The sequence below is a fragment of the Haliaeetus albicilla genome, chromosome 8 (genome assembly GCF_947461875.1).
Source record: "Haliaeetus albicilla chromosome 8, bHalAlb1.1, whole genome shotgun sequence".
In the NCBI taxonomy this organism is placed as follows: domain Eukaryota; kingdom Metazoa; phylum Chordata; class Aves; order Accipitriformes; family Accipitridae; genus Haliaeetus; species Haliaeetus albicilla.
Window position 1 is genome coordinate 34,754,046 of NC_091490.1, and position 25,208 is coordinate 34,779,253.

Sequence of the window (25,208 nt, forward strand, 5' to 3'; positions counted from 1 at the left end):
CTACCCACATCTCTCCTACCTGCATGCCCTCCTTGCCTCCCCTTGCCCTGTGCTTGCCTCCTGTTTGTGTTCATCAGTCTCCTCTTGTTTCTCTGTCTCATTCAGCCTTATCCCTGTTGGATCATGCCAGTAAGTCATTTGCACCTCTTTCCTCTCCTATCAAGGGGTTTTTTTCTCAGTACCAGCATGACCTGGTTGTGTATCTGATAATGGGTACCTCCTTCATCCTCTGGGCTTCAGATGATTCAGTTACCAGCTGACTGGTTAGGAAGAAATTGTACAGAATTGTATGGACAAATTTTTGTTCTTCTTTGAATCTTCTTCTTTTGAAGGTCTTTGTCCTTCTTTCAGAAAGCATGAAGCAGCCTGAAGCCGTGCATGATCCTGAAGGCCTTTCTCAAATTGCTGCCACAGGAGAACTACCTGTAATCAAGGTCACAAACTCAGACTTCAGATTATGCCAGTTCACCCTCTTAGTGCACTGGGATGGCATTTAAATGTTCCATCTCCCTGCAATTTCTGTGTTTGGCCCCCTGGGTCCCTACCTGCAGTAACCCCTACAGCCTCAATGGGTGAGGTGGCCACCTGAGACTTCCTCTTCTGTTGGGTCCCCAACCCAGGGCAGTCTGTGTAGTTACAAAGCTCTGCAAGGCCAGCAGAGCTGCCTGGGTTCAGTGTGACTCTGCAGTTTGATCCACTCTCAGCTCGGAAGAGCAGGCAATGAAACTGTCAGGAATCACAGCAGCTCAGACAGCCCTTGCCAATTCCCCCAGCATAAATACTATTTGGGAAACATCATATATCATTAACCCTGAAGTACATTTTTAAATGACCTTTTCCTTCTGCAAGGTTTTTGAATGTAATGTCTCCTGAAGGTAAAATTACAAGTTTCTGCCAGCTCTATATATGTAAAAGACAGAAGATCCTGCTGGAGCAAGGCATGTACTTTGGAACTGAGGATGCTTTTAGCTATCATTTGCCTTTTCTGTAACTGCAGAAAAGTTACATGTTTGAAAAAGCTGTGCCTGACTTCTGCAGATATGAGTGCAAATAGGTTAATGTGTGTGCCCTGATGTAGTGCCGCATGTCTCTTGACAGTCATTTCTCAGGCTAAGTGTTGTTACTTTGAGACATTATCTGTAGAGGTGTTGGTCCTTGATGTGCCAAGGAATCTTGGTCTGGATGGATCATTTTACATGGAGTTAGAAATGCAGCCAGAGAAGTGTTCACAGAAAGGACTGTCTGCAGCTCATTCTGTGTAGTATTGCGCCCCTTTGCCCTAGTTTGGGAAACAGGGGCTTATTCCAGCAGCATGAGAAATAACCAGAATGAGCCTTAGAGAAGTAACTACGCGGCTCATGTTTGCCAGTAGAAGATTACAGAGCTGTTTCACTTCGCAGAGCTAGTTTTCCATGAGTGGATCACTACTGAGATCTATCACAGACACACAAGCAGGAGCCACAGCCATCCTGCCGCCCTCTCCTGAGAGGGTTGCAGTGGCAGAATGATTTAGATGGGAGGTCTAAATCTGGAGCTCGGATGCTCATGTGATCACAGAGAAGTTCACAGGTGGATTTTTCCCACTACCCAGCCACCTGTAAGGCAGCTGGTTCACCAGGTGCCCTTGCTGTAAAAAAGACGAGCAAATACTTGTAGAGCGAGTATTATGGGAGCACTGAGTGTTGAGAAGGGGACTCCAAGGAGCTGAAGGGACTGATTAAATACAGAATGTGTAGTACTTAGAAGTGGGATCCTTGTCCTGTGCAGCAGCATTAAGCCAGTACCTGCAGGCCATCCTCGTGATACAGCTGTGTTTAACAGAAGCATTACTGATGATATGTGCCAATGTGCATGAGTGTTACAAGCAGGCAAAGAGGGACTGAATAAAATGAGTGAAAATGCAAGAGTGAGTGATGCCTGCTAGGCACATGCATGATGGCCGACTACTGTGCGGGCAATTAAGAGAAGGGCCACAAAGTGGCCTCTACAGGCCACCAGCAGCAGAACGTTGGTCCTGGGAACTGCTGTGCAAGGGAGGTCTACCTGAAGCAAGGGGAGATGCTGCAGGTCAATTAAAAGGGCAGGAGCAAAGCTGTTGTCCCCCTAAAGGGCACCAGGATCAGATAAACCAAGTGCAGCAGTATTTCCTTTGACAGTGCTCCATATCTTTGCCAAAGGAAAGGATTGCAGTATCTGTAGGTTTCTGGTCATTGCAATGACCTGCTTTTGGCAGGAAAGATGTATAGAAGTTTTGAGGATTATAGGAGTTTTGGGGACTTTCTCTGTTTCTTCCCTGTGTGTGGAGGTTACCAAGGCAGCTGCAGCAGGCAAAAGTATTACTGTTCTCCAGGCTGTCAGCTGGCTATTCCCCAGCGGTGCTGGATTCCCCCTTATCTGCTCCGTGGGAGTTGGTTAAACGGATCACCTCTAAAATGTTTAGAGATGCTCACAAGCTCAGACCTTGTCCTGCCTCACCCCCCAGTGGAAGCGAGCAGCAGCACAGCCTGCCTTTCCTCTGCACAGCTGACATCCCTTGCAGGGAAGTGCCAAGCCTTAAAGGCCGCCCTTTCCTTCTCTTCCTTTTCTTCCTACTTTAGAACTAGGGCTAAACACCTTGGTTGCCAGTGTATGTATGTATGTGCACATGGGTGGTGACTGAAATCCCATAACCAGGACTATGCCATGGGACCCAGCTCCTTCCCTCGTTGCAGAACTACCAGGCTGGCAGCACCCACCAGCCTGCGTAGATGCTGAGTCCTTTTCTGTTTCCCCACTGACTGTGGGGCTCCCACCCCTCCTGCCCCCACCCGGCTGTTCAGTTTGGGGATGGGGAGCAGCTCAGTACATAGGGACTAGTCTGTCCTTCCTGACAAGGTGATGGGCTGAGATGGATCAGACCCCAGGGGCCAGGCCCTAGGGTGTCACGGTGCATCTGGCCCTGTGAAGGGGAAGGGACGACACCCCTCTTCCCGCAACCCCCTGCTCACCCACATGCCAGCCCTTCTCCTTGTGCTCCGCATTTTTCCCTTTCCAAAACAAGCAGAGGCTTCTTCCACGTACAATCCACTTTATATTACAGGCCTGGGCTGCCTTCCCTCCTGCCTCCAGACCAGGACCTGCTGGTGGGCTGCTGCCTTGCTCCTCTCTGAGCAGGATTGACCAGGGACAGTGTGGCAACCATTTTTGGGACAGCTCTTAGAGCATGGGTGAGTCCTTCTTGTCTTTTGGGCTTTCTGGGAGCTTTGTGGTGTCTGTGAGGAGACTGCTCGCTGCCAGAGGACTGTGGGTAGCCGGAGATACCAGGTTCATGGCATCCAAAGGCAAGGGCAAGATGAAAGCAGCAGGTTTCTCTGCAGTAAGGGAGTGCAGTGCATGGAGGTAACGGAGCTGAGCAGCAGCAGGGGCACTGGAGAGGATCTCAGCTGCCATCCGCAGGGATTCAGAAGCAGCCTTTTCCCCCTCAGCAGCGATCACCTATCATGCAGGAGAATAAAGAAGGCTTCTGTGAGGCTGGGAGTAAGGGGGCATGGACTGTTCATTACAGAGGGAGGTTGCCACCATGAAATTCCCAGGGCCAGTGTGATTATAACACTCCTGCTCTCTGAAGATCACAGCATGTACTAGACCTCTTGATGCTCCCAAAAGTTTGGGAGCTCATGACTAACTTGTTTTTACTAGGCCCATCAGGGCTTACAACTGGGCATACCCTTGCTGCAAAAGCATGGGAGAGGGCAGCAGCCAGGCTAGGCTTGTGGGAGGGGTGCTGGACACCAACCTTATCCAGGCACTTGAGCAGCTCAGTGCAAGGGATGGGGACCAGCCTGGGCTGAGCAAGGTGCAGGGTACATACGGCGGTGACAGCCCTGCACTGGGCTCCTAGAGGAGAGTTAAACCCTGAGGAACAGATCCCCATGGGGATCACTGTGGGCCCAGGGATAACCCCAGAGCTCTTTGTGTGCCTGTCTGTTCTACCTGTAGGCCAGGTACCAGGTGCGGCACTTCACTGGGCTGGCCCAGACTCTTGCTGCAGTTTTCCTTGCTAGACACAGCTCTTGAATAGGAATTAAAGGACACATATCTTCCCAGAGCTGTATCCTTGTGTGGCATGTCCCACGGACCTCAAACCAGGGGTGGGAAAGGAAGGAGGGATGCTTTAGAAGGAGATGAGAAGTATTCAGAGTTGGCATACCCGCACTTTGGCCTGTCTCTGGGCCTCTGCTTCCACAGCCAGGGACTGCCGGACTTCAGCAGGCAGCTGCACATTGTTGCTGTGGTAGTAAAGGACAGGAATTAGCTGGGCTCTAGTATCTCCTGACAGCACTGGATGGTCAGTCTGAGGCTTGGAATGGGCTCATCAGTCAGTCTCTGCAGAGCAGTTCACTCATGTTCTTTGCTCCCTGGGTGTCCCTCTGTGTGTCTTACTTTACCATTCCCATCCTTCTTTCCCAGCCTGGTTTTCTAATGACCAGGCTTGCATGATCACTAGGTAGCAGAGAGACCTCTTCTGTCTGTGCCTCTGAGGCTTGAAGTCTAAGCTAAGATCACTCTTTGTGAGACAGCGGAGAATCCACTGGGAGACTGCTCTCAAGACAGGCACAGGAATTTCCTTCTGTTCACAGATCTATTCATTCACTGTTTGACTCTCTCTTCCATGGCCCTCTACATGATGAGCAAGTCCCACCTTTCTGCATGGGCTTCTGAGTGATAAGCCCATCCCTACCAGTGCTAAGACCATGGGACCTTTGATCTAGAGTGGGACACAGAGGGTTTGGTGCCTGCTGCACCTCTTGGGCTACCAGAATTGGGTGAAAACTCTGCCTGCAGCAGCAGTGAAATGGTGATGAGATCCCAGCTAAGGATCCTGCCCTGGATGTCAGTGCAGGAGCAAGCACAGTCTTTGCAGGCAGAAGTTTTACACGAGGCAGAGACTGAAAGGGGCAGGGAAAACAGGAAGGTGAGAGGTGAGGCTCTACCTTCTGCAGAATAGCTGCAGGGAGAGAGCCAGAGGCAAAGCAGGAAGTGGAGCAGGCAACAGTGAGCAGGGCAGGACAGGTACTTGCAAAGGGCCAGGGAAGTCCCTTCTACCAGCATTTCCTACCTACATTTCTGTTCTCTCCACTTTGATCCCCCAGCAGCCTGTGACGGCATCCAAAGCCACCTGTGAAGAGGAAGATTTTTAGACCATGGAGAGAACACCAGTCCTGCCCTAGGCCCCTTACAGGGAGTAAGGCAGTGAAAGGACATTAATTCAAGGCAGTTAACTGCAGGACTGTAAGGCAGATTTATTACTTTTTGTGTGCTATTTTGTGAAGCCCCTCAGAAATAAAATTACTTCCCTCACTTTACTTCCCATTTGTGTTTGCCCCAGGGGTTTAGCATGATTTAACTAGTCCATACTGGTTCAAGTGAGGAACCAGTTCAGTTCCATAGGAAACATTCAGTTCCTGACTGGTATCATCATGTACATGTGTCATGGCTGCAAAGACCTGCTGCTGGAGATCCCATGTATACTGGGTTTATGGCAACTCACTCAGGCTGCAGAATACAATTCTTATGAGAATCTCCTCTCTGGGGTAAGTACTGAAGCTGGGGTATCACAAAGCACTGAGGAAGCTGGTCTAAGTGGTTCCTTCATGCTCCTCAAACCATACTGTCTGCTACTCACCATGGCCACCTGTGGGGCTCACACTGTATATCCTTCCCCTAAAGCGATCAGAGTTAAAAAAAAAAAAAAAAAAAAAAGAAGAAAAATCTCCCATTCTTCTGTGAAGGAGACACATGTTGTTATTGTACCCTTCTGTAAACCGATATCTGTGACTCTGAGGGACTGATCACCTGAGCTTCTCTGTGGAACCTCAGTTCACCCCTTTCTCTGCTGTCTCCCCCCTGTGGAAGCACCTTTATCTCCTGGCTGATGTTCTTCCTCTCCAAGAGAAGTTCAGAGAAGGCTCGATGTGCCAGGAGGCGCTTCGTGGTGGTCTGCACCAGCAGCTGAATGGCACTGGAGATGCTGGTCAGGGTGGTGAGGAGAAGAGAAGCATTCTCCAACCGGTAGTAGCAGACGGCATCTATCTCCAAGGTAACCATGTCTTTGGTCACCACCTAAGCAGAAGATATTAGGGGAGATGGAGCTGGTTCTGACACTCTAAGGTAGCACAGAAAAGCACACAATCAAGAGAATGATAAAGACTAGCTGGATGGTTAAATCTTTGTAGTTTCCACCTCTGCTACTGACTGACCTTGGGCAAACTATATAACCTCTGGATCTCAGTTTCCTGAGCAGCATCTTTGTGTCTGTCTCCTCAGTACAGCTGCTGAGCTATGGACTGTGAGTAGATCGTCATCCTATGCTGTGTTTCCCTGCCCACTGCTGCCTGGTTAATTCCTGTTCTGAGAGCATAGGCTGTGTCCTGAGATGTGTGCTCAGTTATTTTGTCTCCAGAAGGATTTGCTGTATGCCATGGGTGTGAGCCGGGAGATGCTACCAGACAAAGGCAGTCTCACTGACAATGCAGCCGCACAGACACCATGACCCAAAAGAAGAGGGGCTGTGGCTAGGGAGGTTGCAGGTTCAAGGGTTAGAAGCAAGGGTTCAGCCCTTTCTTCCTCCCAGACTTATACAGGAGCAGAGTCCATTCTTATATCATTGTAAGGTCTTTGAGCTCCTGTCCCCACTGCTTGCACTCCTCCGTGTGTGGGTAAAAAAAACTGGTCCAGTATCTTTAGCCCAGCCACTCCCTATTGGTGTTATGTTATGACTGAAGCATGTCAAATTGAACAGGATTAAAACCAGTAGTTTTAAAAAAGAAGAAAATTCAGTATGGTGAACTTTTGGCCTTCCATTTTCTGAGGTGTTAGGGTTACTTTGAGATGTTTTTTCAAACTTTTATATGCAGGGATGAAGGCTGGAAGCATAAGGTCTAATGTTAAAGAGATCCAAAAATTAATATAGAGAGGAGGTGTCAGCCATACCTGATGGAAGGGGATCTCTAGGGTTTTGAGGCGGAGGTCTATCTTGTGATACGTGTCCAGGCAGGGAAGGAAAAAGAAAAGGCCTGTGGGAGGAAGCAAAAGGCAGCTGGTGATCATCAGAACCACAAAAATTGCCTCTACTGCTCTGGAGAACAGAGGAGAGTCTGGCATCCAGAACTACAAAGGAACAGCAATACATAGACTCAAATTCTGAGGCTGTTTCTGTGATGACAAAAGCTATTAGCAGCTACTGGCCCTTAAGATGAAGGGAACAAATACATCCCATCTCCTGTCTGGCCATGCCTGCTTGGAGGGCACTGGCATGTGAGCTTTGGTGGAGGACGAAGAAGAGGAGCAACATGACTGGGGGGAGCTCAGTAAACAACTTACCAGGCCCTCTAGCTCTGCCAGGAAGGAGATGCCCAAGTCGGAAAACGATGGCTCTCTCATACTCCCGCACTACCTGCAGAGGGAAACAAAAGCTAGGCTGGAGAGGAAGGCGTAGGACTGGGGAAAGGGACCTCACTGGTATGGGAGCATGTCTGTTCTGGGAAAGCCCTGCAATGGGAGGATTTCAGCAGGTGTGAGCTAGTGGCATCACCTGTCACTGAGTCCCTTTACACCTACAGAGAACATGGCCCAGAACTGCTGGCCAGCCTTGTGTGTGAGCAGTGTCGAAGCAGCCCTGTGACAGCCCAAGATTTGGTGAGAGTAGCCCATGTTACAGCTGCCCAGGGTTTCCCAGGATGAGGCCAGCATTCTGCTTCCTTATAGCTTGGCCAAACTTCATCACCTGAGCTAAAATTTTCCATGTTGGTTGTTTGTCTCCGAGGGAACCATGTGTGTGCTCATATGTGTGAGGTCTGAGCTGTAATACTGACACTCTTGCTGAGAACAAGATGCACATGAAATTTCCAGAGAAGTGGTAATCAAAATATGCCTACTTGTAGCCATGCTATAAAACTGAGAAAAGGGGAGGAAGAGGGGAAAATCCGCTATTAATGGGGAGATCAATCTCTCAAAATTTGTAATGCAAAACTTATTTACCCTGCTGCTGCAACGCAGCCATCTCTGGGCTGGGTAGGCTGAGGGTTATGTTTGAATAGACTTGCAATTTATTTTAAAAAAGAGGAACCGAAGCCCCTGCCTGCTGATATTGCAGCAGGAGTATTTGATAGGCAGTGGTTGGACCCTTGTGCAGCCCTCTGCAGCAGCAACATGTGATAAAGCATAAGTCAAAATTAATGATGAGTCAAAGAAGTGTAAATAGGGCTTTAGACCAAAAAAGCTTTATGCTCATGTCTGACACATGCTGAACCAGTGGGTTATATACATTCACATCAGACACCGAATACTAAACCTAGAGAGGCCCCATGACTATTCTCACCTTCATGCAGAACCAGACAGAAATGGGGAAGGTCATTATGACGAACAGGAAAGACAAGATGGTCAGAAGCCACTCACAGATGCCCAGACCCGGAGACTTTACACCTAGGGAGAAATCCAACATGACTGTGTTAAGACGGGACTGCTCCCAAAATACTGATGGCCTGCCAAGTGCCTGCACAGATCAGCTTCAGTGTTGTCCTTTGCCTAGACCCAGTGTATGTGAACCATTTGGCCCCATCTGGAGCTGTGTTAAAGAATACTCCCTGCCCCAGGTGGCCCGGAGCTGCCAGGATGGACTGACAGATTTTGTCTCTGCTTTACTGGCAGAAATTGAGCCATGCTTCTCCATAGTTCCTTGACGACAGAGCAGCCTTTAGCTTGAAGACCTGTGGCTACCAAGCAGTGTTGAAAGGCTTGGAATAGGCAACTTGTTAACTGAGCTGGGATCCCAGAAGCTTATCTGCAAAGATAAGCTAATGGCAAAGAGAAAGATTTTAAATAAGAGGTAGCTTTCAACATGCACAGCCTGAAGTGCCCTTCCCTATCAGAGTATCTCAGGTCCTTTTGGAATAGGATTTTTGTTGCATCCCAGCTCCCTAATGCAGTGGGACCAAGCCACTAGTGCCACTGAAATCTCCCTGTGCTTTACAGCAGTCACAGCAAGCTGCGGGAGGCTGACTGGGGTGGTCACCTTCTACATCTCCCCAAAGCAAGTGTGGGTTATCTTGCTCTGGCTGCCCTTTGTTGTGCTCCTGCCTGAGGGAAAATTTGCAGGTGTGGCATGAAAATAGATAGATTACTTCTGGGTATACCTAGACCCAGAGAGTGGACCATGTTTTCCAGCAGTGAAGTTAGCATCCCCGCAGCCCTCCCATTTTGAATCCCCTCAAGCTCTTTTATCCCTGCCCCTTTGCCTTTGGAGCTGTCTGCAGAGCCACCAGGTCTTGGTGGAGGTTCAGATCCCAAGAACCTGCATGATCACTAGAGCTCCACAGCACCACTCACTAGCTGGGATTCCCATAACTGAGGCAGAAGGAGGCAGCTGTGAAAAATTAATTCCAAGAGAGACAGGAGCAAGTCTGAAGCTTTGTGTCACTCTAATGCAACAGAGCTGCTGGCATGGAAGCAGACAAGTGATGCTGGCTCCTGTAATACACATCCTGTAATACAGCATCTGTGGTGACGCTGGGTCCAAAGAGGCCCAGCCATCTTGCCAAAACACTCACAATGCTCCCTCCTCTTGTGGCAGTCTGGGAATCTGCCTAACTCATGGCCTGCAGAGGAGCTGCTCTTGAGGGTTATCTGGAAGGGGAGCTATGGGTGTGCAACTCAAGCACAGTTCTTTGGGCTGTGAACTGACATTAAGGCTATCTCTGTCCACCTAAAGAAGGACAAGCAAGAAAAGGAAGAGAATAGAACATGAACAGAACTGGTGAGTAGTGAGCTGGAGCATGAAGGATGCTGGGGATGTAACGTCTTGTTGCAAAGTTCATAGCTTTGCTAGACAGTGCTGATCAGCCGGGACTAACTGCAGAAGCTGGCTGGGAGGCTGGAGTCTCCCATATCCTGTCCTGAGGATAACTACATGTCTGTGCAAGGTAGGTGTGATGACACCGTGCAGAGAGCAGAGTCATACTGTGACCCACACATGGTCAAAAAGCCCACAGCTTTCCAGCCCCTTCCCTTCTATAAGCCATACCTTCCTCTTGCTGCTCGCTGTCCAGCAACACCATTGCCTCCATTTCTTCATCAGATATCACATCATCCACATCCACCACTGTGGACGTGTGCACCCTACCATCAGTCCCTGCGGTGCTCTTGATCTCCTTTGCTTTCTCCTGCTTTATGTCTTCCCTTCCTTTGCTGGCTTCTCTGCTGTTCTCCTTCTTCTCTCGTTTCCTCTGTGGAGCTGGGGACTCTCTGGGTCTCCTACGAGACTCCCTGGAAGAGCTCCGAGACCTCTTATCCATCCTCATCTGTGCCAAGGAGCATGCAGCAGCCTGTGGGAGTAGGATGAATTTGTGCTTGAATTTATTGCTGCAGGCAGGAAAACCAGGCAGGGGAGGAGAGAAGGGGAGGTGTCAGATCAAGGAGGCTTGTTTCGAGTTTAACACAGGCTTGTCAGACATAATGGACAGTGAAGTGAGCAAGCTGTTTCCCAGCTGCTCTGCTCTCATCACACGCTGCTGCGGAGATGGGAAGGAAGGTTAGACCTGGACAAGGTGGACTCCAGGAAGACATTGTGTTTGCATCTTCCTGCCTTTGGAAATAAAATACAAGCAGAAGCACTCAGATGATTTTTAGTAGATGATTTCTGCAAAGCTGTTGAAAAGCAACCTAAAAGTAACTGTCAGGCATGTGGCTCCAAAGACTTCAAATGGTGATAGTGGCCCAGAGCAATAGACACCAGGGTGAAAAACCTTTACTGGTGGGATCAGTGGAGAGGGTGTTGCAGAGAACGGCTGGGTGAGTAGCATCTCACACCGGTCTGCTCTCTAGAAACCCTTTGGCTGGCACAGTGGTGGGATACTGGCAGCAGACTCCCTCTCTCTAGGGTCACCTCACATTTTAGCAGGGAGGGAAATTAGCTGGTCCCAGTTCAGCCATGAACTTTCCCAAACGGGTGCAAAGCATAAAGACCATTGCAAGGCTAGAGGTGTTGAATCTGTCTTCTAAATTGCCAAGAGTTTGTGCCTAAATGCCTCTGTAGTTTTCCACAGCAGGAGCACAGCAGAGCAAACATAGGAGCCTTTTCTTTTCATGCCATGCAGCCTGTGGTGACATCTGCAGAAACCCCTGCAAGAAACACTTTTAAAGTGTTTTGAAGACACTTGACTGTATTAAAGAAACCAGCACCTGGCTAGAAGTCATACTACAGCAAGACAAGGCTGGAACATAAAGCGGTGACTTCCCTGTCAACGGGGCAGTGCTGAGCTTGCAGACACCTGGTCTCTGGTGTGGAGGAGCAGCTGGAGGGAGCCAGGAAGCCAGCTGGGGAGGTGCTACTCTTGTTTTTTCACGGATTCCTGTTTTATTGGAGACTTGTGGCCCCACCCGGAGTCACAATATTGCAGGCAGGGAGGGCAGGAGCACCAGCTCCCTGCTTTCTCTGCTCAGTTGTGGTGGGTGCCTCGTCAGCAGGTCACTGGGGAAGCGATGGATGGAGAAGGCAGAGAAGAGTTGGGCAGAAACGGAGTGTGATTAATAAATTCATACAGTGTCTGTATTTGCTTTGGAATTGCTCCAGAAACCTTTTTAACTTTGTGTTTCTCACTTGGCCAGCTTGGGGCAGGGGGAGATTGTCTCCAGCTGCTGAAAGGGCAGGTAATGTTTAAAGCAGCAGCAGCAGCAAACAGCATCTCAGGTCTGGTTTTGGCTGGGCAGCATGGACTCTGGTTGATTTCTTGTCAAAAACACCATGGCATATTTAACATCTACAAACATGCAACTTTCTGCTTTTGTCTGATGTTTGATTTGGCCAGCGGCTCCTGACTCCTCCGTCCCCATGGAATATTTTCAGCTGCTACCTCCGAACAGGGGAGATGCTTCAAGAGTGTGTGCTGATGGGTTTGCAACCTTTGCTGTCCCAAAATCCGCAGCCTGAGCCCCCTTTGTCATATTGAAACATATCCTTGTGTGGAAATCAACTGCATTGTTGGGAGGGTTTCTCAAAGGACTGCAAACCCTTAGGAAACGGCCATCACAACCCAGTTTACCATGCTCTTTGGCCTTGGGAAAGCCACTCAGCATCTCCACTGTGGATTTTCCTCTCAGACGGGACTAAAAGATACAAGACTACTCTTAACAATGCTGGTGTTTGGGTTTGAATACTGTCACCTTAAAGGAATTGGTCCTTTTTTGTCCGTGGCTCTTCTGCGATGCCCTAACTTTTCCTGTCAGAAGGGAAACACACCTAACATTTTTACTGAGGAGAAGGCAGGGGCAGCCTGCTGGGGGTGTGCCGGCCCCGGGGCTCTGTCCCACGGGACAGGCCTCCTCCCCGGTGAGGCAGCACCGGGCCCCTCAGGTGCCCGCCCGGCCACCGCCCGCCCCAGCGCGGCGGCGGGGAGGGCGCTGAGGGGAACCGTGGCCCGACCCCTCCGCCCGCGCGGCGGCGCCCCAACGGCCCCGCTACAATACGGGGGGAGGGCGTGGGCGCCGCCCCGCCCTGGCGCCCTGGAAGGGCGGGAAAGGGATCGCGCAGGCGCAGAGAGGGTGGTGGCGTCTCGTGAGTGAGGCGGTGGCGTGGTGCGGTGGGTGCGGGCACCGACGGGGGGGGGGGCAGCGGCCCCCTGGCGCCTCCTTGGGGAGAAGGGGGTTCCCAGGCTGTGGTTTCGGGGCACAGGAGTCTCTTTAGGGGGCAGTGAGCCTATAGAGCAGAGGGGGGAATCCCTAGGCCCGAGTTTAGGGGCACGGGGGTCACTGTGAGGGCTAGTGAGCCCATGGGGTGTGGGGGTCCTCAGGCAGCAGTTTAAGTGTGCAGGGATCTCTGCAGAGTGGCAGGGTTTGTAGAGGGCAGTCCCTGGGGCAGGGGTGCACAGGATGCCGGGAATGCAATGCTTGTAGGGGCTGTGATCCCATGGGGACGGGCAGTGAATGCTGGAGTCGTCAGCTGGGGATCACGGGTGCTGGAGGGTGGCAGCTCCAGGGGTGCAGGCAAGGAAAGACAGGGGTTGGTAGGTAGCGGCTGTTGGTGAACCTGGCTTGCTGCCCTTTTCCCCCCACCAGCTTTCAGCTGCTAAGTGGTAGAAAGTGTTTTGCCTGCATTTGAGCAGCTGTGGTACGAGTTTTTTTGTGCTTGCTTTTGTTTCTCCTTTAGTGCGGACATGTCAAAGCAGGTAGAGCTTATGGAGCTGCTGAAGAAGGAGGTGAGGTCGCTGCTAATGGCTGCCAAAGAGGGCTTAACCCCCTCACAGCTGGAGGAGGAGTACATGGCCATGATAGGCAAACCTCTCCCTCTGCATGACCTGGGCTTCAGATCCACGTTGGAGATGGTGGCAGATATGCCTGAAGTTGTTAGAGTCTGTCCTTATGAGAAAGGCACTTTTATCCTAAAAGGTGAGGGTTTTTTTCCTTATGGGTGGAGGAGTTGTTCAGAACCACATACTGGTATGAAGTGATGCTCCAAAACGGGGATGTGCAGGATGAATTCCCAGAGCTGTAGGTCACATATCTGTGTTAGTTTTTTTCTTGTATAGCTCTGTTTAATTTCTTGTCTTTGATGTTTTTTCCTGTATTTTGATCTGCCTTTTAATGCTTTTCCGCTCTTTCCTCCTGAAAAATCACACAGGCTTCTAGTTATTTTTGTACATTTTGCATTCTGCACTTAGTTTAGAAACTGCAGTAACGTTTCTTATGGGTGCACTAGAAGTGGTAAGCATCACTTTTCCTGTAAATGCAGACTACAGCAGGAGCCAAAACCAGTGATGAGGCCTCTCGGGAGAAGCTGTAAATGTTTCCCTGCCTGGCCACGTAGGAAATTTAGTCTGTATCAAAGAACTTTTTCATTGTCCTTTTCTTTGGGGAAGAGCTGTGGAAGCAAATGGTAGGTGCAAAGAGTTGATTGGGAAGAGTGAAATGATACTTTTTTTTAGAGTGCTACAGTAAGACAAGAAAAAGTTGTTTAAAAGCATGGAAAAGACCTGGGCTGCTCTCCAGGGAGACCTTGCCTGGGCAGGTGGGTGCTCTATAGTGGGGGTTTACTGTGATTCTGGCTGAGGGGAGCAATGAGCCATTTACTGTTTTCCCAACAAAACTCATAGCAGCTGGGCTTCCTCTTGTGATCCTGTATCCAAGAATTTGACCCACCTTCCTATCTGGATCTGGATTTGTAGTGATAAGGGTACAGATTGGTTGTTGGCTGTTAAAAATGGTTCACTTCACAAAGGGAGAGGAAAAGTGGTTGCCCTGCTGGAAATCGGCCATGATTTAGTGTGATTGCTTTTGAAGGAGGCACCTGCTTCTGAAAAGGGTTGGGGGAAGAGGAAAGAAAGGAAAGAAGAGGAGGTTTGCCTGTGTAGAGCTCTTAATGGTTCCCTGTTTTGTCAGTCTAATCGTTGATTTCTTTCTGTTGGTAGCCATTGCAGATGAGACCACCAAAGCGGTTGCCAAACTGGTTGCCAGACAGAGGAGAAGTGTGAGGGCACGGAAGAGGGCTGCTGTGAAGGCAGGTGCTGCTTCTTCCTCTAAGAATCCAGAGAGTTCCCCTCGGAGGGGCAGGGCTCCCATCCTGCCAGCAACGGTGAAGGCTGAGCTGCAGGATCTGCTGAGTTCCTCGCCACTTCTGCTCTTGGACTTTGATAAGGCCTTCTTCAGACGCTTTGGCCGGGCTTTCCAGTACACACAATATGGATTTTTCTCCATATTTGAAGTCCTCAGAAGCATGTCTGATATCATTGCAGTTGAGCAGACAAGAGCAGGTTCCTTGCTGACCCTGAAGAAGCACCTGGCAAGTGAGACAGAGAGGGAAGAGATGCCACAAGGGGAGGCATGGGAAGAGATGCCGCAAGGTGAGGCAGTGTGTTATTTAACTGAAAACACTAGCTCTCACAAGCACTGTGGCCAAGCAACTGTGTTTCAAGTGAATGTTGCTGCATTTCCAGTTGCTGTAGTAGCCCCAGTTCACCTAGGGTTTAGCATAGAAGGGCTGTGGGGTGCTGCAGAAGCAGCTGTCACAATGGAGTTGTCTTGGTAGCAGAGAACTTAACTAGAAGTTTTCTACAGGTTGCCACTGGTTTTTGGTGTGAAGTGAAAGAAGGGATGTTTAGCCCATTCAGAGTACAGACTTTCTGAATGCATGTGTAGGACTAGAATTTCTGGTTGTTCCAGGCAATAGATAACAGAACTAGAAGGATCTCTTTAATGTCTGCTCTGCAGGCTGGTAAAGCCTTTCCGATGTGCTTTTTGAGATTGAAGGTTTAGCCCTAGTCTGAAAGGCACAGCTACAATGTTCCACAAAAGAAAACAGAAGAGACTGCAGGTGTCCTCAGCGCTCCCATAACAGCTATGAGAGAAGGCAGAAAATCATATCCAGTTCCTGCCAAATTCCTGACTTTTCTGGGGAAAATTCATTTTAGCATCATTCTAGCAATTAATGTAACCTTTAGCATGCTTACAAAAGCAAGTCTTTTTTGTTTTGTTTTAATTTAATAATATAGTGGAGGATGCCTCTGAAGTGAATCGTCACGACTGTGGTGGCTGTGAATGCTACAAGAGATGAGGAAAATAGCACCAGTGCTTTCAGACTTTCATTTTCAGATGTCTTCTCTTTCTGCTTAATATGTAACACTGCATCAGTCCAACAAAGAATAACAGCCAAATTATCATCTTTGCAGCAGCACCTGCAGTTGAGATGCCTCCTTTGGAACCCAGCTGTGAGACAGAGAGCTTCCACCTGACAGCAGAAGATAAGTCAGAGCCAGTGGAAACACAAGCAGTAGATTTGGGTGATGGCCTCAAACAAGTAAGTGGCTGGAAAAGCGATCTGTAGCTTTTTCATGTCTTAATCCAGGGGCTGATACTCTTTTTACTGCTTTTGTTTCTGTTGATTGCATTGTTTCTGATTGTTGCATTGTTGATGCACTACTGCTTCCAAATTTTTTTGTACCAGTTTTAGATGAGTCTGGACATGACCAGACTCACATTGACCTGGTTTGTAGCTTTCTATGCCATCCAAACAAGGTCTTTTTCTTGTCTCTTTCTGGTCTCTTTCTGGTTTTGAGTTCTGTGTTGCAGATCATCCAAGGTCAGTTAAGCATGATCTTGCTCCCTGATAATAGTGGTGATACCTTTTGCAGTACTTACTTGTAATTGGACTTTAATAACTTTGTTCTGAGCCTTGCTGTGTGGAGTTTCCCTTGCTGCAGTAGGCAGGGCTTAAGTGTCAAGCAGCGATGTGACACAGCTGGGGAATGGTCCTCAGAGACCTTGATTCCTGCAGTCTCAACTCTGCTATTTGGTTGGACTTGGAAAATCTTTTTGTTTTGTTGTTGGGTTTTTGTTTGTTTGTTTAGCAATGTGTTTTTAGAAAGGGATGGAGAAGAACAGTACAGAGGCTCTGAACTGCCAAACCCGACTGGGAGAATTTGTTTGTCCCCTCTATTTTTTGTCTTTTGAGCATCTTTAGGCCTTCTTTTTCTCAGGAAAATCCTCCTACTTAGAGTTTTTTCCTCTGCCAAGCTCATCTTGTGGCTGTATGCAACTGTACGGTTGGAGCACATAGGTAGGGAAAGCATCCCAGGAGTTCTTCCTGACTTTGGTGTTTTGTGTACTAATGAACTTGGAAGCCTGGGACTACGAGTTGGACTTTGTGTGGCACTTCATAAAACATATACCCTTTAGAGATTTTTGGCACGCTGTTCTGATCCTTTAAAGAAGTTTTAGTTTGGCATGATGAAGTTCACAGGCAATTCCCCTAGATCAAACAAAGTCTGCTTGTGGGAAGGGTAAAAAGGGGGCGATATGGTCCAGATAGCTCCAGATTTTTGTTCTTGTGTGACAAAGGGAACCTGTTCTTGTGACAAAGGGAACCTGTTTAAAGATCCTAGGAGGATAAGTCTTGAAAGATGTTTGTACAACTATTTGTCATGAAACACCAAGTTTGCCATTTTGTTTTTAAAAATGCCCTGAAGAGGAGGAAAGCAGGTTGGAATGTGTTAGTTTGGGTATGCAATGAATGCTTATTCATCGGGATGCCGCAAGTTAGAGTGAAAAGATGTGACCTGATCCCCACCATGCTGCAAGGTATCCAGTATCCAGTCACGAGAGACTAATAGTGGAAGTGGTGTAAGGGACAAATGAGGGACAAGGGCTGAGTCAATCTGCTCAGCCCTGAGAAGGGTAAAGTATATAGAGCTGCTGCTCTCCACAGCTTTTTCTTGCTGCCCTGAGCAGAAGGAAAGGTGTCATCCACACCACTCTTGGCACCTGCCAGTCCAGCTTAGGACAAGGAGTTAGCTAGTCTTACAAGCCATGCCTCTTGTAAGCCTAGTTTTACAGTGTGTCCTGTTGGTTTATCTTTTTATAATTTTGTTGCTTTTTTGTAGACATGTTTTTAAGCACACATCTTCTATATCTTTCAAAGAAATATCTGTTGTCACTACCAATGTGTGAGCTAGATTATAAAGATCATGTGTGCCCTTAACAGTCTGATACGAAGAGCATTCTCGGAGCAAAACTGTCCCTTAGAAATTCCACTATTCACAGGCACTTCTTAGAGGAAATATAAGGGGTTTTTAGAGGTGATGCTGCTGCTTCGGCAAGAATTCCTTCCTTTGCCTTTTAATTAAAAAATGTTAACTTACCGTTTAACTCAATGTTTTAGTCAAAATTTTTAGCTCAAAAAAAATCAAGGGCGTTAGCCCTTGCTCAGTCTGCAGAAGGAGAGACTCTTACCTGCTTCTTTAAAAGATGGTTAAAAGAGCCAGTATTGCAAAACCCCATTGTTTGCAGTTGAAATTAGACATATAAGCAATGGGGTGTGTGCTGGAAGACAGATTTCCCATACATTCCCTGATGTATAATGCAGTGGTAACTTGTTGCATATTCACAATGAGTAAAATTGAAATAATTTTGACTTCTGATCATTGGAGAAGTGCTGTTTGTTGGCATGAAAGAAAGCTCTTGAGGTAGTGAAAGTAGCTGATGTAGCTGATCCACACTAGTTCAAGTGAAATAATGTTTTCAGCAGTTAGTAATGCAAAATTGTAAGCTGTGCTAATAGCTCACTCATGTACAAATTTGTCCAGAGTGAGAAAATAACAGAATTTGTAGGTTTTGTTTGGTTTTATCCTTGGGAAATAGCTCTAGTGTGAAAGTGAGGTGCATTTGTGCCTTCCTTCACTTTTGAATCATTTTCAGGTAGAATTTTGCTGGTTCAGTCATGTACTCTTTCATGGTCACGGAACATAGAAATAGCATCCTTTGGGTAAAATCCAACAAATGGGTGGGTTGTGTTTGGGTTTTTTGGTGTGGGTTTTTGTTCTGTTTTGTTTTTTTAGCAATAGCTATTCAATACTTTTGTCTAAATATGTGACATGACTTCAATTCCTCTCCTTTATTCCTTGCAGGAATATGAGCAAGGTATTTTTGTGGCACCCCTCCTTACACTGGAGGGAATAAAGAGGAAGGGAGAGAGTGAGTGTGAAGATGAATGCTTCTATCACAGGGAAAGTTTTAATCCAAGTTTGTGCAATTTATTGGAATTCTCTGATATTCAGTAATTCACGGGTCCCCAGGAAAGCAGAACTATTTTTTTACCTTAATGGAAAGGCCAGTTATGTGTGTTCAGTGCATGGGGAGACATCTGAGTGCCACCTTCTTCTTATGCCTTTGTAGCCTCAAGATTTGGAGCAGTCCCTGCTGGACAAGTTGATAATGACTCCAGAAATCCCCCCAGATGCTGTTCAGGACAGAAGCCTTTGCAGCTTACCACCACTGGAGAGAAGGTGCTTGGTGGGAGTCTTTGTGGAATTCATCATCTCTCCTAGCCAGTTCTACATCCACATCTGCAGCAGGGAAGCATCTGATAAACTGCAGGATATGATGATTGAGATGAGGTGCGAACATGCTATGCTGATTCAGTACTACTACCCGTTGTGTGTGTGTGTGTATGTGCTGAGGGAACAGGGCACCCCGCTGTTAGTTATGGTCGCTACTGGGTTGATTCTTGATACGGACATGCTGGTGCCATACTGAAACATGTACTCATAATGCTTACCTGTTCCTTTTAACTAGCAAGCAGTAAGTATGGTTAATAGCAATTCACAGTAGCTTGGCTGTGTCCTAGACAGTCCTAAACTTTAAAAGCCTGGAAGGGTAATGGAAAGGAATTTTAGGGTTCCTTTGCACCTCTCTGTTGTCTGTGCTACTGTTGTTAATGTGCTGGATTAAGGCTTTTACTTCCATCTCCAACACTTACAAAAAAGCAACAGGTAATAGGCCTTTGTGATATCTATATTTGAAAGCAAAACCCCATCAGTGGCTTTGTGTCAGTTGTTATGCATTTGGGATTCTATTCCACCACAACAGTGCTACAATTGCTGTTAATCGTGTGACAAAGTAAATGCTTGATGTCCATGGGGCACGTGTAAGTGTGATTACAGACTCTCCAGACAGATACTGTGTATGTGAGCCAGTACTCCAGAACCTGGATCATAAGAAGCACTGACATGTCAAGGTAATGTTAAAAATTAATGACTAGAATGACTGTATTTAGCCTCTGATTAATCCCCATTAATTAACTTTTTATTGGACCACAAGGTTATCATTCAGATGTTAAAAGTTTGGATTTGCATTTTTTATTGTCGTTTCAGTTTAAGTGTAGCAGAACAGGGATGTAAAGCATCTATTAAAATAACTCCTGAAAATTCATATCATGGGGACTTTTTGAAATCAGGATTCTTCTGAAGACCTGTATATTTCTCTTTGTTCATCTCCTGCATCCTACCAAGCACAGTTTTTCATTATGATCTTTTGCAGACACTGCTACTCAAATAAACTTGTTTCTGATCGTTATATCATGCCTGAGTCTTCAGTACGGCCTGGACAGCTTTGCTGTGTAACAGTCTCAAAATGGTGGTACCGCGTTATCATCCACCGTGTGATCAATGACCAAGAAGTAGAGGTGTTCTACCCAGATTATGGAAACCTCGAAATTGTCCGAAAGTCTTGGCTGAGATTCCTCAAGTAAGTAAATTGCACATAGGTGACAGAATCACAGAATGTTTGAGGTTGGAAGAGACCTCTGGAGGTCATCCTGTCCAGCCTTCTTGCTCAAGCAGGGCCATCCAGAACAGACTGCCCAGGACCGTGTCGAGGCGGTTTTTTAATGTCTCCCAGGATGAAGACTCTACAACCTTACTGGGCAACCTGTTCCAGTGCTCGGTCACCCACATGGTAAAAATGCCACTTTCCAGCTGGTCAGCCTCCAGCATGTACTGGTGCATGGTGTTGTTCCTCCCCAAGTGTAGGACTTCATTGAATTTCATGAGGTTCCTGTCTGCCTGTTTCTCTATCCTGTTGAGATATCCCTCTGAATGGCAGCATGACCCTCTGGTGTATCAGCTACTCCTCCCAGTTTTGTATCATCATCAGACTTGCTGAGGGTAGACTCTCCTCCATCATCCAGATTGTTACTGAAGATGTTGAACAGTATTGGACCTAGTATTGACCCCTGGGGTACACCACTAGTTTCTGGTCTCCAACTAGACTTTGTACCACTGACCACCACTCTCTGGGCCTGGCCCTTCAGCCAGTTCTCAATCTACCTCACTGTCTGCTCATCCAGCCTGTACTTCATTAGCTTCTCTACGAGGATCTTGCAGGACACAGTGTCAAAAGCCTGACAGAAATCAAGGTAAACAATGCCCACTACTTTCCCTTCACCCACCAAGCTGGTCATTTCATCGTAGAAGGTTGTCAAGTTGGTCAAGCATGACTTGGTGAATCCATGTTGCCTACTCCCAGTCACCTTCTTGTCCTTCATGTACCTAGAAATGGTTCCCAGGATTAATTGTTCCATCACTTTCCCAGGGATTAAGGTGAGGCTGACTGGCCTGTCTGTCTTCAGGAAGACATCCCAGCATGCAGATTTCCTAGAAAGGATCAGGGTTTTTATTCCATAATGGTGCCTTGCAGGCATTTCCTTGCTTACATGCTAATGCTGGAGGTGACATTGTTTAAGACCTGTTTTGCTGAGCACTCCAGGCCCTTTGCTCATCAGCCCTGTCCATCACTCTCTCACAGTGACTTTGGGCTAAATCCTCTCCTGTTTCTGCCTTTACTCCTCAGTCTTTCTGCTTGCTGCTTTCTGACACTTTGGGATAAGTTCCTTAATCCTCCTTCCTGGGTTCCGTGAATGTATGTGAACATCTTCCTGAACAGACACCAGTCCAAGTGGCATGCATTTGCGGTGTCAGAGGTACTTGTTCTCTGTAGTTCAGTACCTTTCCTGTATTTACTTCTGCCCTCTCATTTGCCTCTATTCATGCCTGGCCATTGGCATTCTTTGGTTCAAAAGTCATTGCTCTCTGTCCATAACTTTGTAATCATAAGGGATTATGATGGGAGGATGCTTGGGCAAGGGAAGGCATAAGGGACCAGCTGTTATTGCTATTTTTGCTGTGCCCATTCTCTGGATAAGGAGCGTTTTCCAAAGCTGCTGTTGGGTTTTATTCATAAGTGCAAAATCCAATATGTGCCTCTATTCCTAAGCTGATTTTAAAACCCGGAAGAGGAGGAAGTTCTTTTCTTCTGCCTGGTTTTGCTCTGTTTTTTGCTGTAATGATGATGGCTTTTTTCTGTATTGTAGGTGGTGCTACTTGAAGCTCCCTGCTCAGGCCATCCCGTGTTCCTTGGCATGGGTAAAACCTGTGGAGGTATGTGTTCACATGCAGTTTTGTTTGACACGTGTATGAGAGCTATGAAATAGAGGTTGGCTTTTTCACCTAATAAAGGCAAACGTTTGGATTAACTCAGGTCCCATTGATGTTTACAGAAGAATTGCTGCTGTTATGTTCAGAGTATGACTGTGTAAGTCTCTTCTCTGCAAGTGATCACCATTCCACTGTCTGTTTTCCTCGTGATCAGAGTATTCTTGCTTATATTGTTGCAGAAATGGATAGTTACAGTTAAGCAAATGAGCAAACTTATTTCTGCCCTTGCCAGTAGTTCTCCAGGATCATTCTGAAGCCTTGGTAGCTCCAGCCTTCTGTTTTAAAAATTTCTTTTGTGACAGAGCTTTAAGTGAGTTGGTTTGGTGCAATCAGCATAGCCAAAGTATTATAGAGGTCGTAAGAAAGTTCCTCTGTGCTGGGAAACCTCTTGGTCAAAAAGCCTGAGAAGTACAGTCTCTGAAGAAAGCATGTGAGCAGAATTGCTTCTGTGATTAAAGATGTTATTTCCTCTGGGTTTTGAGGGTTAAAGAATCACAATTTTCATTGCAGTGAGGCTTAGCAGCTTCTTCAAAACATTTGACACTTTTAACACTTATAATCACATGATTCCAGGAATTAAAAAAAAACAAAACCAAAACCAAACAACTGTATTTTAGGCAATTGTGATAAAATCACTGGTGAATGCCATTGAACCATGTATGGAAATAGGTATTTAGGGTGAAAGGGCATTCCCATTGTAACTAGCATTGCAGGCTTTAGGTTAGTTTGATTTAGTTCAGTGCTTGGGAAGCTTGCCTGCCTGACTTTGCTGTATTTGTCCCTAGCCTGACCTAGCTTAATTGCCTTTTTGACAAGTGCCTACAAGGGAGAGTCTCAAGCAGTGGTTGTTGATCTGTTTATAGTACTCTTACATTCTTGTTTCTTCTTCAGGGTACGTGGTCCAGTGCAGCAACTCTCCTATTCAAGAAGCTGTGTGGCTCCAAGCTACTTGTGGGCATTGTGGATGAATATGTGAATGGCATTTTGCATCTCTTCCTGTGTGACACGTCCACCAAGGAAGATGTCTATTTCCACTGTGTCTTGAGGGATGGTGGATGTGCTGACATCTGCGGAGAGAATGTTCCTTCCCAGGTCAGGAGGGAGGCATGTGCCGCTGAAAGGAAGGGCAGGGAAAGGATCGGTTGGGTGCCTGTAATGGGAAGATCTTTAGCTTGAAGCGAGTAGTTTTGTGAAGAGCAAAACTGGTATTCCGTGCTTTCCTGTAACTTACTATTTTGTGACTGCATCCCATGTGTATAAATCTATGGTGAGAGCTTGCTCTTTGGTTAAGGCGGAATCTGATAATACAGCAGAGATGTTCTGGTTTAGTAGAACAAATTATTTTCATCCTGTCTTCTAACAGTGGATTAGAAGGTTTTGATTATTTTTATTTTTTTTTTAAGTCATTTAGCTTGGTAGTATTGCAGATTCACTTGAAGCTGACACACATTGTATAAATAACAAGGAAAAGTAAAATAGCTATAGATGTTCTGAGCATAAGGCCAAACTGAGATGGAATTGACAGGTTGTTAAGAGCTGCGTTGCTTCGTTACCTGTTGTTAATTCCAGCAAGTTTTGTTATGTCATAAGTTGAGGCCTTTGATTCATCCAAACAATTAATGAGAGGAAGTCGATTAGATTTTGTTTGACTTAAAAGTAGTGCTGCATAGTGGCAGGGGCAGTTGAGCGAGGAACAGGATAGTTAAATAAATTATCCTGGCCTTTTCTGCTCTAGGCATTGGAGATTGGTTATGCCATTAACAAACTGAATTATGGAAATGGTCTTGGTTTAAAAAGTCTCTTACTTTGCCAGTGAAATGTACAGCGTTGGACAGCATAACCATGGTAGATTGCACGTTGTGCCTTGGGCAGGCATTCAAGTTGTAAGCCAGTGCAGAGAGCATTTATGATTTAGGCCCATCTCTCTGTCATTATCTGGACATCTCAGCTCAGTTTCAGTAAGAACTCTCTGGATATGAAAAACTTAGAAAGGTACTGCCACTATTTTATATCTCAGCAGAAAGTCAGGCTTTACAGCCCAGAGTGCTTGTATCTGTTGTTTTATTTAGTAGAGGCAGAATGTGTGTTTGGCAGGATTAGATCCTATGATTGTGTTTTTGCATGTGTATGTCCAATTTTGGGGGGAGGAGGACATTGCTGAGTAATTTTGTTGCCAGAGGGAGGGGAGTTGGATTTTTGTAGTAAGAAAATTTCTGCAAGAATTTGGAGCTAACTTGTGGGTGGTGTGCTTCTTCATAAAACCTATTAGAAATTTGCTGAATTCTTTTTATTCTTTGTGGTAGTTACAACATGGTTTCCTTGACTATACTCTGGGGTTTTTTTGTTTGTTCCTAGGGATTCATGGAACTGAATCCTTCGGCCTTATATGTTCAGCCCAGTGGAAAGCAGGAGAATGCTGAACTGGTGAAGCCAGACCTTCGCTTGCAGCAGAAATCTGTAGATGCAGGTAGTGAAACAGCAACCTCAAAGCTGGACGGCGATGAACTGTGTGACCAGGTGGGAGTTTGGCTGTGGCATAGCTATTATTCAGTTAAATCGGCTCCAAACATGTATTGTTTCAGTCTCATGCAGTTTTTTTGTGGAGTTGGTTTTTTGCCTTTATAAAAAGCAAGCAGCATCATAATATAAAAACAATTACACATGGACCATAAATACATCTCCAGCTGCTTGTCCTCTGATCCCTTTGCAGACTTCAGGGAGCATGTGTGCTCAATGATTTTCTAGCCTCCCATATGTACTGTAGTGTTTCAGTTAGAGAGAGAGTGGACTCTGAGAACTCAGACCAGTACCAGATTCTTGAGATCTGTTTGACCTGGCACTTTCATGTTTTGCACCCCCGGGAGCCAAGAAGTGGTGTGTTTTCCTCTCACATCTCTGGGGTTCAGCAAAGGATGTGTAGTAACTCGGGGTATCATTTAAATGTGGGAGAAGACCAGAAGAGAACTAGTGGTGTGTTATTCATATTAAGGGTCTTGCTCGTTCTAAACTTATCTAAAAGGAAGCAATTTGCAATGCTCGTTGTTGTGGGGGGTAAGGTTGTATACAAATATAGTTTTATTAAAAAGATAACTCTAAAGGTGAATAATATCTAGATCTGGATACTGCTTTACACCTTTGATTTCACAGCATGTTAAAAAGAGGAGCCCTTTGCTATTTGACAGATGGAGAAACTAATGAACAGAGGGGGTTAAGCAGGGAGTAAAACCCTGGTCTTGAGTGCAATCTAATATAGTACTGTTAGAAACACTGGGAACACTTGTCTACAGGTGACTTTCTCTACTTTTCTGTGTTGTTTAAATTGTAGTATTTTCATGACACATTTTACTACAGGGGCCAAAGCACCTTTCAAGTAAATGCCAGCTGTTGAAGTGTTGAGCAGTGTGCCTGCTCTGG

General features: G+C 46.7%; 2 protein-coding genes across 3 annotated transcripts in view; one reads left to right on the forward strand and one right to left on the reverse strand.

The window, feature by feature from the left end:
• Window positions 1-21: 21 nt before the first annotated feature.
• The window catches only part of TDRD5 (tudor domain containing 5), a 30,434-nt gene continuing 5,247 nt past the window's right edge, over window positions 22-25,208 (forward strand). The window contains exons 1-9 of one of the 2 annotated variants that reach the window (XM_069789701.1): window positions 22-3,206; window positions 13,181-13,419; window positions 14,439-14,870; window positions 15,696-15,823; window positions 18,697-18,917; window positions 19,840-20,046; window positions 21,671-21,737; window positions 22,686-22,886; window positions 24,150-24,311. In XM_069789701.1, the coding sequence (XP_069645802.1) occupies window positions 13,188-13,419; window positions 14,439-14,870; window positions 15,696-15,823; window positions 18,697-18,917; window positions 19,840-20,046; window positions 21,671-21,737; window positions 22,686-22,886; window positions 24,150-24,311 (1,650 nt within the window). In that variant the 5' untranslated portion in view covers window positions 22-3,206; window positions 13,181-13,187. Of the gene's footprint in view, window positions 3,207-13,180; window positions 13,420-13,955; window positions 14,039-14,438; window positions 14,871-15,695; window positions 15,824-18,696; window positions 18,918-19,839; window positions 20,047-21,670; window positions 21,738-22,685; window positions 22,887-24,149; window positions 24,312-25,208 lie in introns of those variants that run through there. The other variant, XM_069789702.1, reaches the window with a different exon arrangement.
• On the reverse strand, window positions 3,196-10,337 carry NPHS2 (NPHS2 stomatin family member, podocin). The gene is made up of 8 exons (XM_009923552.2): window positions 10,061-10,337; window positions 8,360-8,463; window positions 7,363-7,435; window positions 6,973-7,055; window positions 5,899-6,102; window positions 5,103-5,158; window positions 4,190-4,268; window positions 3,196-3,474 (listed from the first exon to the last, which is right to left on the reverse strand). Exons 1-8 carry the CDS (start codon window positions 10,335-10,337, stop codon window positions 3,196-3,198), a joined length of 1,155 nt encoding a protein of 384 aa, XP_009921854.2.